Below are 12469 nucleotides of genomic sequence, written 5' to 3' on the forward strand. Positions count from 1 at the left end.
AGGTGTCCTTGTGGTATACACCGCGCTGCGCACAGATACACACCTGTATATATGTGTATGTGTCTCGCCCAGGTGTCCTTGTGGTATACACCGCGCTGCGCACAGATACACACCTGTATATATGTGTATGCGTGTCTCGCCCAGGTGTCCTTGTGGTATACACTGCGCTGCGCACAGATACACACCTGTATATATGTGTATGCGTGTCTCGCCCAGGTGTCCTTGTGGTATACACCGCGCTGCGCACAGATACACACCTGTATATATGTGTATACGTGTCTCGCCCAGGTGTCCTTGTGGTATACACTGCGCTGCGCACAGATACACACCTGTATATATGTGTATGCGTGTCTCGCCCAGGTGTCCTTGTGGTATACACCGCGCTGCGCACAGATACACACCTGTATATATGTGTATGCGTGTCTCGCCCAGGTGTCCTTGTGGTATACACCACGCTGTGCACAGATACACACCTGTATATATGTGTATGCGTGTCTCGCCCAGGTGTCCTTGTGGTATACACCGCGCTGTGCACAGATACACACCTGTATATATGTGTATGCGTGTCTCGCCCAGGTGTCCTTGTGGTATACACCGCGCTGTGCACAGATACACACCTGTATATATGTGTATGCGTGTCTCGCCCAGGTGTCCTTGTGGTATACACCGCGCTGCGCACAGATACACACCTGTATATATGTGTATGTGTCTCGCCCAGGTGTCCTTGTGGTATACACTGCGCTGCGCACAGATACACACCTGTATATATGTGTATGCGTGTCTCGCCCAGGTGTCCTTGTGGTATACACCGCGCTGCGCACTGATACACACCTGTATATATGTGTATGCATGTCTCGCCCAGGTGTCCTTGTGGTATACACCGCGCTGCGCACAGATACACACCTGTATATATGTGTATGCGTGTCTCGCCCAGGTGTCCTTGTGGTATACACCGCGCTGCGCACAGATACACACCTGTATATATGTGTATGTGTCCCGCCCAGGTGTCCTTGTGGTATACACCGCGCTGCGCACAGATACACACCTGTATATATGTGTATGCGTGTCTCGCCCAGGTGTCCTTGTGGTATACACCGCGCTGCGCACAGATACACACCTGTATATATGTGTATGCGTGTCTCGCCCAGGTGTCCTTGTGGTATACACCGCGCTGCGCACAGATACACACCTGTATATATGTGTATGCGTGTCTCGCCCAGGTGTCCTTGTGGTATACACCGCGCTGCGCACAGATACACACCTGTATATATGTGTATGCGTGTCTCGCCCAGGTGTCCTTGTGGTATACACCGCGCTGCGCACAGATACACACCTGTATATATGTGTGTGCGTGTCTCGCCCAGGTGTCCTTGTGGTATACACCACGCTGCGCACAGATACACACCTGTATATATGTGTGTGCGTGTCTCGCCCAGGTGTCCTTGTGGTATACACTGTGCTGCGCACAGATACACACCTGTATATATGTGTATGCGTGTCTCGCCCAGGTGTCCTTGTGGTATACACTGCGCTGCGCACAGATACACACCTGTATATATGTGTCTGCGTGTCTCGCCCAGGTGTCCTTGTGGTATACACCGCGCTGCGCACAGATACACACCTGTATATATGTGTATGCGTGTCTCGCCCAGGTGTCCTTGTGGTATACACTGCGCTGCGCACAGATACACACCTGTATATATGTGTATGTGTGTCTCGCCCAGGTGTCCTTGTGGTATACACCGCGCTGCGCACAGATACACACCTGTATATATGTGTATGTGTGTCTCGCCCAGGTGTCCTTGTGGTATACACCGCGCTGCGCACAGATACACACCTGTATATATGTGTATGCGTGTCTCGCCCAGGTGTCCTTGTGGTATACACCGCGCTGCGCACAGATACACACCTGTATATATGTGTATGCGTGTCTCGCCCAGGTGTCCTTGTGGTATATTATGAAGCTAACAGCACGGAGCCGGCCGGGTTTAATGCCACGTACACCGTGCATCGCTGCTCCCCACCTTGCAGCGCGAGCCACGTGTGCCACGAGCAGAGCTGTGTCTGCAGGAGCCCCCCGTGTGAGCGTGTCCTGTGCCCCAGAAACTGCTCTGCTGAGGATGGGAGGGGAGTCTGTAACCAGGTGAGACACGCCGAGCCCCCAGCACACGCGTGTGCATATACACACGTGCACACGCACTTACACACGCGTGCAGGCTGACAGGTAAGCGCTCACGTGCATGTGCCACATACCCACAACTTGGTAGACATGTAACCGAGGGCCCAAAGTGAATGAGCGGGGGCATTACACACACACACACACACACAACATTAGCAGAGTGTGGAAATGGTTGTGTGCATGTGTAGCCCTTCTTGGGGAGTATTAATTAGTGTAAGGGGTTAATAGCCTTAATGGGTGGGATCACTCTGCTATTACCCCTCCCCCTCATGTAATGTAGGATGTCTTGTGACCAGTGATGTCACTATAGCGAGATAGAAGGTTATGTATAGCTGCACCCAATGTTCTAGAAGCAGGTTCCTCAGAGTTCCGACGGAAGCCTCACTGTGAGTCCTGTATATAGGTTTGTGTGTATAGTTATGTGTAGTAAGGATGTCCTGTCACCAGTTATTGTTTTTAGTTGAGGAACGTGCCCTGTATAGTGAGGTCGGATGCACCTCTGGAGCTAGGTCACTGCCAGGGCGTCAAATACCGGCCTGACCATCTAATCCAGGTCCGTTACATGTATGGAACGGTCCTCAGACCGCGCGACACCAGCAAATGTCCCACGTACACTTCCGGTTTCAAACCAGAAGAAGGATAACCGGAAGTGAGCTCCAATTCCTTGTTTGACACGAAACGGCCCCAGAGCAGCTTATATGGTACTGAGGGTCCTCTCCTTCCCGTCCCGGTCACTGTGGAGAGGAAAGGGTTATCAGTAGTGATGTACCGGGTACCCGGAAAATACCCGGCTTACCCGGTACATCACTAGTTATCAGCGCACAGTCGGGTCAGCGGAATGAAAACATCATTTAACAAGGAGGTGTGCCCTCTCCTACGCGCTTCGCCCCCAGACGCACTTAATCAAGTCGTCCCGTGAGTGTTTTCATCACGCCGACCCTGCCGCTCTGCGGCTGTGCGCGGTTAACCCTTTCACTGCGGCTGCACGCCATCCTCGGAGACCGAGTCAGGGGGGATAGAGGAAGATTGGAAATGTATGAGTCTTATTATTTGTGTCTAGGGACAATGGGGCTGAGGGTGGGGTCACTGTCACCGTCTCACTGCTTCCCGGTGACACCCGTCCCCGCCATGCTAGGGACAATGAGGCTGAGGGTGGAGTCCCTGTCACCGTCTCACTGCTTCCCGGTGACACCCGTACCCCGCCATGCTAGGGACAATGAGGCTGAGGGTGGAGTCACTGTCACCGACTCACTGCTTCCCGGTGACACCCGTCCCCGCCATGCTAGGGACATTGAGGCTGAGGGTGGAGTCCCTGTCACCGTCTCACTGCTTCCCGGTGACACCCGTACCCCGCCATGCTAGGGACAATGAGGCTGAGGGTGGAGTCACTGTCACCGTCTCACTGCTTCCCGGTGACACCCGTCCCCCGCCATGCTAGGGACAATAAGGCTGAGGGTGGAGTCACTGTCACCGACTCACTGCTTCCCGGTGACACCCGTCCCCCGCCATGCTAGGGACAATGAGGCTGAGGGTGGAGTCACTGTCACCGTCTCACTGCTTCCCGGTGACACCCGTCCCCCGCCATGCTAGGGACAATGAGGCTGAGGGTGGAGTCACTGTCACCGACTCACTGCTTCCCGGTGACACCCGTCCCCCGCCATGCTAGGGACAATGCGGCTGAGGGTGGAGTCACTGTCACCGGCTCACTGCTTCCCGGTGACACCCGTCCCCCGCCATGCTAGGGACAATGGGGCTGAGGGTGGAGTCACTGTCACCGACTCACTGCTTCCCGGTGACACCCGTCCCCCGCCATGCTAGGGACAATGAGGCTGAGGGTGGAGTCACTGTCACCGTCTCACTGCTTCCTGGTGACACCCGTCCCCCGCCATGCTAGGGACAATGAGGCTGAGGGTGGAGTCACTGTCACCGACTCACTGCTTCCCGGTGACACCCGTCCCCCGCCATGCTAGGGACAATGAGGCTGAGGGTGGAGTCACTGTCACCGACTCACTGCTTCCCGGTGACACCCGTCCCCGCCATGCTAGGGACAATGAGGCTGAGGGTGGAGTCACTGTCACCGACTCACTGCTTCCCGGTGACACCCGTCCCCGCCATGCTAGGGACAATGAGGCTGAGGGTGGAGTCACTGTCACCGACTCACTGCTTCCCGGTGACACCCGTCCCCGCCATGCTAGGGACAATGAGGCTGAGGGTGGGGTCACTGTCACCGGCTCACTGCTTCCCGGTGACACCCGTCCCCGCCATGCTAGGGACAATGAGGCTGAGGGTGGAGTCACTGTCACCGACTCACTGCTTCCCGGTGACACCCGTCCCCCGCCATGCTAGGGACAATGAGGCTGAGGGTGGAGTCACTGTCACCGACTCACTGCTTCCCGGTGACACCCGTCCCCGCCATGCTAGGGACAATGAGGCTGAGGGTGGAGTCACTGTCACCGGCTCACTGCTTCCCGGTGACACCCGTCCCCGCCATGCTAGGGACAATGAGGCTGAGGGTGGAGTCACTGTCACCGTCTCACTGCTTCCCGGTGACACCCGTCCCCCGCCATGCTAGGGACAATGAGGCTGAGGATGGAGTCACTGTCACCGTCTCACTGCTTCCCGGTGACACCCGTCCCCCGCCATGCTAGGGACAATGAGGCTGAGGGTGGAGTCACTGTCACCGACTCACTGCTTCCCGGTGACACCCGTCCCCGCCATGCTAGGGACATTGAGGCTGAGGGTGGAGTCCCTGTCACCGTCTCACTGCTTCCCGGTGACACCCGTACCCCGCCATGCTAGGGACAATGAGGCTGAGGGTGGAGTCACTGTCACCGTCTCACTGCTTCCCGGTGACACCCGTCCCCGCCATGCTAGGGACAATGAGGCTGAGGGTGGAGTCACTGTCACCGTCTCACTGCTTCCCGGTGACACCCGTCCCCCGCCATGCTAGGGACAATAAGGCTGAGGGTGGAGTCACTGTCACCGACTCACTGCTTCCCGGTGACACCCGTCCCCCGCCATGCTAGGGACAATGAGGCTGAGGGTGGAGTCACTGTCACCGTCTCACTGCTTCCCGGTGACACCCGTCCCCCGCCATGCTAGGGACAATGAGGCTGAGGGTGGAGTCACTGTCACCGACTCACTGCTTCCCGGTGACACCCGTCCCCCGCCATGCTAGGGACAATGCGGCTGAGGGTGGAGTCACTGTCACCGGCTCACTGCTTCCCGGTGACACCCGTCCCCCGCCATGCTAGGGACAATGGGGCTGAGGGTGGAGTCACTGTCACCGACTCACTGCTTCCCGGTGACACCCGTCCCCCGCCATGCTAGGGACAATGAGGCTGAGGGTGGAGTCACTGTCACCGGCTCACTGCTTCCCGGTGACACCCGTCCCCCGCCATGCTAGGGACAATGAGGCTGAGGGTGGAGTCACTGTCACCGACTCACTGCTTCCCGGTGACACCCGTCCCCGCCATGCTAGGGACAATGAGGCTGAGGGTGGAGTCACTGTCACCGACTCACTGCTTCCCGGTGACACCCGTCCCCGCCATGCTAGGGACAATGAGGCTGAGGGTGGAGTCACTGTCACCGACTCACTGCTTCCCGGTGACACCCGTCCCCGCCATGCTAGGGACAATGAGGCTGAGGGTGGGGTCACTGTCACCGGCTCACTGCTTCCCGGTGACACCCGTCCCCGCCATGCTAGGGACAATGAGGCTGAGGGTGGAGTCACTGTCACCGACTCACTGCTTCCCGGTGACACCCGTCCCCGCCATGCTAGGGACAATGAGGCTGAGGGTGGAGTCACTGTCACCGGCTCACTGCTTCCCGGTGACACCCGTCCCCGCCATGCTAGGGACAATGAGGCTGAGGGTGGAGTCACTGTCACCGTCTCACTGCTTCCCGGTGACACCCGTCCCCCGCCATGCTAGGGACAATGAGGCTGAGGATGGAGTCACTGTCACCGGCTCACTGCTTCCCGGTGACACCCGTCCCCCGCCATGCTAGGGACAATGCGGCTGAGGGTGGAGTCACTGTCACCGACTCACTGCTTCCTGGTGACACCCGTACCCCGCCATGCTAGGGACAATGAGGCTGAGGGTGGAGTCACTGTCACCGACTCACTGCTTCCCGGTGACTCCCGTCCCCGCCATGCTAGGGACAATGAGGCTGAGGGTGGAGTCACTGTCACCGTCTCACTGCTTCCCGGTGACACCCGTCCCCCGCCATGCTAGGGACAATGAGGCTGAGGGTGGAGTCACTGTCACCGACTCACTGCTTCCCGGTGACACCCGTCCCCCGCCATGCTAGGGACAATGCGGCTGAGGGTGGAGTCACTGTCACCGGCTCACTGCTGCCCGGTGACACCCGTCCCCCGCCATGCTAGGGACAATGAGGCTGAGGGTGGAGTCACTGTCACCGACTCACTGCTTCCCGGTGACACCCGTCCCCGCCATGCTAGGGACAATGGGGCTGAGGGTGGGGTCACTGTCACCGACTCACTGCTTCCCGGTGACACCCGTCCCCCGCCATGCTAGGGACAATGAGGCTGAGGGTGGAGTCACTGTCACCGACTCACTGCTTCCCGGTGACACCCGTCCCCCGCCATGCTAGGGACAATGAGGCTGAGGGTGGAGTCACTGTCACCGACTCACTGCTTCCCGGTGACACCCGTCCCCCGCCATGCTAGGGACAATGAGGCTGAGGGTGGAGTCACTGTCACCGACTCACTGCTTCCCGGTGACACCCGTCCCCCGCCATGCTAGGGACAATGAGGCTGAGGGTGGAGTCACTGTCACCGACTCACTGCTTCCCGGTGACACCCGTCCCCCGCCATGCTAGGGACAATGAGGCTGAGGGTGGAGTCACTGTCACCGACTCACTGCTTCCCGGTGACACCCGTCCCCCGCCATGCTAGGGACAATGCGGCTGAGGGTGGAGTCACTGTCACCGGCTCACTGCTGCCCGGTGACACCCGTCCCCGCCATGCTAGGGACAATGCGGCTGAGGGTGGAGTCACTGTCACCGACTCACTGCTTCCCGGTGACACCCGTCCCCCGCCATGCTAGGGACAATGGGGCTGAGGGTGGAGTCACTGTCACCGGCTCACTGCTTCCCGGTGACACCCGTCCCCCGCCATGCTAGGGACAATGCGGCTGAGGGTGGAGTCACTGTCACCGACTCACTGCTTCCCGGTGACACCCGTCCCCCGCCATGCTAGGGACAATGAGGCTGAGGGTGGAGTCACTGTCACCGACTCACTGCTTCCTGGTGACACCCGTCCCCCGCCATGCTAGGGACAATGGGGCTGAGGGTGGAGTCACTGTCACCGACTCACTGCTTCCTGGTGACACCCGTCCCCCGCCATGCTAGGGACAATGAGGCTGAGGGTGGAGTCACTGTATGTGGTGTATAGGGTGGGAGGGGGATAAGCCCCGTGGTGTATAGGGTGGGAGGGGGATAAGCCCCGTGGTGTATAGGGTGGGAGGGGGATAAGCCCCGTGGTGTATAGGGTGGGAGGGGGATAAGCCCCGTGGTGTATAGGGTGGGAGGGGGATAAGACCCGTGGTGTATAGGGTGGGAGGGGGATAAGCCCCGTGGTGTATAGGGTGGGAGGGGGATAAAGGGTGGGAGGGGGATAAGCCCTGTGGTGTATAGGGTGGGAGGGGGGTATGCCCCGTGGTGTATAGGGTGGGAGGGGGATAAGCCCCGTGGTGTATAGGGTGGGAGGGGGATAAGCCCCGTGGTGTATAGGGTGGGAGGGGGATAAGCCCTGTGATGTATAGGGTGGGAGGGGGATAAGCCCCGTGGTGTATAGGGTGGGAGGGGGATAAGCCCCGTTGTGTATAGGGTGGGAGGGGGATAAGCCCCGTGGTGTATAGGGTGGAAGGAGGATAAGCCCCGTGGTGTATAGGGTGGGAGGGGGATAAGCCCGTGGTGTATAGGGTGGGAGGGGGATAACCCCGTGGTGTATAGGGTGGGAGGGGGATAAGCCTGGGTGGGAGGGGGATAAGCCCGTGGTGTATAGGGTGGGAGGGGGATAAGTGGGAGGGGGATAAGCCCGTGGTGTATAGGGTGGGAGGGGGATAAGCCCGTGGTGTATAGGGTGGGAGGGGGATAAGCCCGTGGTGTATAGGGTGGGAGGGGGATAAGCCCGTGGTGTATAGGGTGGGAGGGGGATAAGCCCGTGGTGTATAGGGTGGGAGGGGGATAAGCCCCGTGGTGTATAGGGTGGGAGGGCGATACGCCCCGTGGTGTATAGGGTGGGAGGGGGATACGCCCCGTGGTGTATAGGGTGGGAGGGGGATAAGCCCGTGGTGTATAGGGTGTGAGGGGGATAAGCCCCGTGGTGTATAGGGTGGGAGGGGGATAAGCCCCGCGGTGTATAGGGTGGGAGGGGGATAAGCCCCGCGGTGTATAGGGTGGGAGGGGGATAAGCCCTGCGATGTATAGGGTGGGAGGGGGATAAGCCCCGTGGTTTATAGGGTGGGAGGGGGATAAGCCCCGTGGTGTATAGGGTGGGAGGGGGATAAGCCCCGTGGTGTATAGGGTGGGAGGGGGATAAGCCCCGTGGTGTATAGGGTGGGAGGGGGATAAGCCCCGTGGTGTATAGGGTGTGAGGTGGATAAGCCCCGTGGTGTATAGGGTGGGAGGGGGATAAGCCCCGTGGTGTATAGGGTGGGAGGGGGATAAGCCCCGTGGTGTATAGGGTGGGAGGGGGATTAGCCCCGTGGTGTATAGGGTGGGAGGGGGATAAGCCCCGTGGTGTATAGGGTGGGAGGGGGATAAGCCCCGTGGTGTATAGGGTGGGAGGGGGATAAGCCCCGTGGTGTATAGGGTGGGAGGGGGATAAGCCCCGTGGTGTATAGGGTGGGAGGGGGATAAGCCCCGTGGTGTATAGGGTGGGAGGGGGATAAGCCCCGTGGTGTATAGGGTGGGAGGGGGATAAGCCCCGTGGTGTATAGGGTGGGAGGGGGATAAGCCCCGTGGTGTATAGGGTGGGAGGGGGATAAGCCCGTGGTGTATAGGGTGGGAGGGGGATAAGCCCGTGGTGTATAGGGTGGGAGGGGGATAAGCCCGTGGTGTATAGGGTGTGAGGGGGATAAGCCCGTGGTGTATAGGGTGTGAGGGGGATAAGCCCCGTGGTGTATAGGGTGGGAGGGGGATAAGCCCCGTGGTTTATAGGGTGGGAGGGGGATAACCCCCGTGGTGTATAGGGTGGGAGGGGGATAAGCCCCGTGGTGTATAGCGTGGGAGGGGGATAACCCCCGTGGTGTATAGGGTGGGAGGGGGATAAGCCCCGTGGTGTATAGGGTGGGAGGGGGATAAGCCCCGTGGTGTATAGGCTGGGAGGGGGATAATCCCCGTGGTGTATAGGGTGGGAGGGGGATAAGCCCGTGGTGTATAGGGTGGGAGGGGGATAATCCCCGTGGTGTATAGGGTGGGAGGGGGATAAGCCCCGTGGTGTATAGGGTGGGAGGGGGATAAGCCCCGTGGTGTATAGGGTGGGAGAGGGATAAGCCCCGTGGTGTATAGGGTGGGAGGGGGATAAGCCCCGTGGTGTATAGGGTGGAAGGAGGATAAGCCCCGTGGTGTATAGGGTGGGAGGGGGATAAGCCCCGTGGTGTATAGCGTGGGAGGGGGATAACCCCCGTGGTGTATAGGGTGGGAGGGGGATAAGCCCCGTGGTGTATAGGGTGGGAGGGGGATAAGCCCCGTGGTGTATAGGCTGGGAGGGGGATAATCCCCGTGGTGTATAGGGTGGGAGGGGGATAAGCCCGTGGTGTATAGGGTGGGAGGGGGATAATCCCCGTGGTGTATAGGGTGGGAGGGGGATAAGCCCCGTGGTGTATAGGGTGGGAGGGGGATAAGCCCCATGGTGTATAGGGTGGGAGAGGGATAAGCCCCGTGGTGTATAGGGTGGGAGGGGGATAAGCCCCGTGGTGTATAGGGTGGAAGGAGGATAAGCCCCGTGGTGTATAGGGTGGGAGGGGGATAAGCCCCGTGGTGTATAGGGTGGGAGGGGGATAAGCCCCGTGGTGTATAGGGTGGGAGGGGGATACGCCCCGTGGTGTATAAGGTGGGAGGGGGATAAGCCCCGTGGTGTATAGGGTGGGAGGGGGATCAGCCCCGTGGTGTATAGGGTGGGAGGGGGATAAGCCCCGTGGTGTATAGGGTGGGAGGGGGATAAGCCCCGTGGTGTATAGGGTGGGAGGGGGATAAGCCCCGTGGTGTATAGGGTGGGAGGGGGATAAGCCCCGTGGTGTATAGGGTGGGAGGGGGATAAGCCCCGTGGTGTATAGGGTGGGAGGGGGATAAGCCCCGTGGTGTATAGGGTGGGAGGGGGATAAGCCCCGTGGTGTATAGGGTGGGAGGGGGATAAGCCCCGTGGTTTATAGGGTGGGAGGGGGATAAGCCCCGTGGTGTATAGGGTGGGAGGGGGATAAGCCCCGTGGTGTATAGGGTGGGAGGGGGATCAGCCCCGTGGTGTATAGGGTGGGAGGGGGATCAGCCCCGTGGTGTATAGGGTGGGAGGGGGATAAGCCCCGTGGTGTATAGGGTGGGAGGGGGATAAGCCCCGTGGTGTATAGGGTGGGAGGGGGATACGCCCCGTGGTGTATAGGGTGGGAGGGGGATAAGCCCCGTGGTGTATAGGGTGGGAGGGGGATAAGCCCCGTGGTGTATAGGGTGGGAGGGGGATAAGCCCCGTGGTGTATAGGGTGGGAGGGGGATAAGCCCTGTGGTGTATAGGGTGGGAGGGGGATAAGCCCGCTGTGTATAGGGTGGGAGAGGGATAAGCCCCGTGGTGTATAGGGTGGGAAGTGGATAACCCCTTTGGTGTATAGGGTGGGAGGGGGATAACCCCCCCGTGGTGTATAGGGTGGGAGGGGGATATGCCCCGTGGTGTATAGGGTGGGAGGGGGATATCCCCTGTGGTGTATAGGGTGGGAGGGGGATAACCCCTGTGGTGTATAGGGTGGGAGGGGGATAAGCCCCGTGGTGTATAGGGTGGGAGGGGGATAAGCCCCGTGGTGTATAGGGTGGGAGGGGAATACGCCCCGTGGTGTATAGGGTGGGAGGGGGGTAACCCCGTGGTGTATAGGGTGGGAGGGGGATAAGCCCCGTGGTGTATAGGGTGGGAGGGGGATAAGCCCGTGGTGTATAGGGTGGGAGGGGGATAAGCCCCGTGGTGTATAGGGTGGGAGGTGGATAACCCCTGTGGTGTATAGGGTGGGAGGGGGATAACCCCCCGTGGTGTACAGGGTGGGAGGGGGATATGCCCCGTGGTGTATAGGGTGGGAGGGGGATAACCCCCGTGGTGTACATGGTGGGAGGGGGATAACCCCCCGTGGTGTACAGGGTGGGAGGGGGATACGCCCCGTGGTGTACAGGGTGGGAGGGGGATACGCCCCGTGGTGTATAGGGTGGGAGGGGGATACGCCCCGTGGTGTACAGGGTGGGAGGGGGATAAGCCCGTGGTGAGGACTGTATCCCCCCCTCTGATCTCTGCAGACCGCCGGCCTGTGCCTCTGCGTTCCCGGTTTCGCGGGTGAAGACTGCTCGGTCCATCTGGACTCAGGGAAAATTGTGTGGGAGAGTCTGATGGACCCTCAGCTGACCGCGGTGAGTGACCTGTGACCTCTGACTAAAGAGCTGTGGCCCCTGGGAGATTCCTGTTATCACTGACTCTCCCACCCTCCCACAGGACACGGCCAGCCGTTTCCTGCACAGACTGGGCCACACCATGGTGGAGGGACCCGACAACACACTCTGGATGTTCGGGGGGCTGTCACTGAGAGATGGGGTTCTAGGGAGTGTGAACAGGTGGGAGACCCCCACACCCCCCTATCTCCCACCCGCAGCCGCCTATCTCCCACCCGCACCCTCCTATCTCCCATCCACACCCCTCTCTCCCACCCGCACCCCTATCTCCCATCCACACCCCTCTCTCCCACCCGACCCCTCTCTCCCACCCACACCCCTCTCTCCACCCGACCCCTCTCTCCACCCACACCCCTCTCTCCCACCTGCACCCCTCTCTCCCACCTGCACCCCTCTCTCCCACCCACACACCTCTCCCACCCACACCCCTCTCCCACCCACACCCTCTCTCCCACCCGCACCCCTATCTCCCATCCACACCCCTCTCTCCCACCCGCACCCCTCTCTCCCATCCACACCCCTCTCTCCCACCCGACTCCTCTCTCCCACCCACACCCCTCTCTCCCACCTGCACCCCTCTCTCCCACCCCACACACCTCTCCCACCCACACCCTCTCCCACCCACAC

At 60.1% G+C, this 12469-nt stretch overlaps 1 protein-coding gene across 1 annotated transcript in view; it reads left to right on the forward strand.

Moving 5' to 3' along the window:
- The window catches only part of LOC142475673 (multiple epidermal growth factor-like domains protein 8), a gene marked incomplete at its 3' end in the record, with an annotated part of 91102 nt that extends 79098 nt beyond the window's left edge, over positions 1–12004 (forward strand). Inside the window, exons 10-12 of the mRNA XM_075581448.1 lie at positions 1941–2143; positions 11693–11803; positions 11886–12004. Of these exons, the coding sequence (XP_075437563.1) occupies positions 1941–2143; positions 11693–11803; positions 11886–12004 (433 nt within the window). The remainder of the gene's footprint in view (positions 1–1940; positions 2144–11692; positions 11804–11885) is intronic.
- Between the last annotated feature and the right edge of the window lie 465 nt (positions 12005–12469).

Source organism: Ascaphus truei, unplaced genomic scaffold (assembly GCF_040206685.1).
Source record: "Ascaphus truei isolate aAscTru1 unplaced genomic scaffold, aAscTru1.hap1 HAP1_SCAFFOLD_1323, whole genome shotgun sequence".
Lineage (NCBI taxonomy): Eukaryota > Metazoa > Chordata > Amphibia > Anura > Ascaphidae > Ascaphus > Ascaphus truei.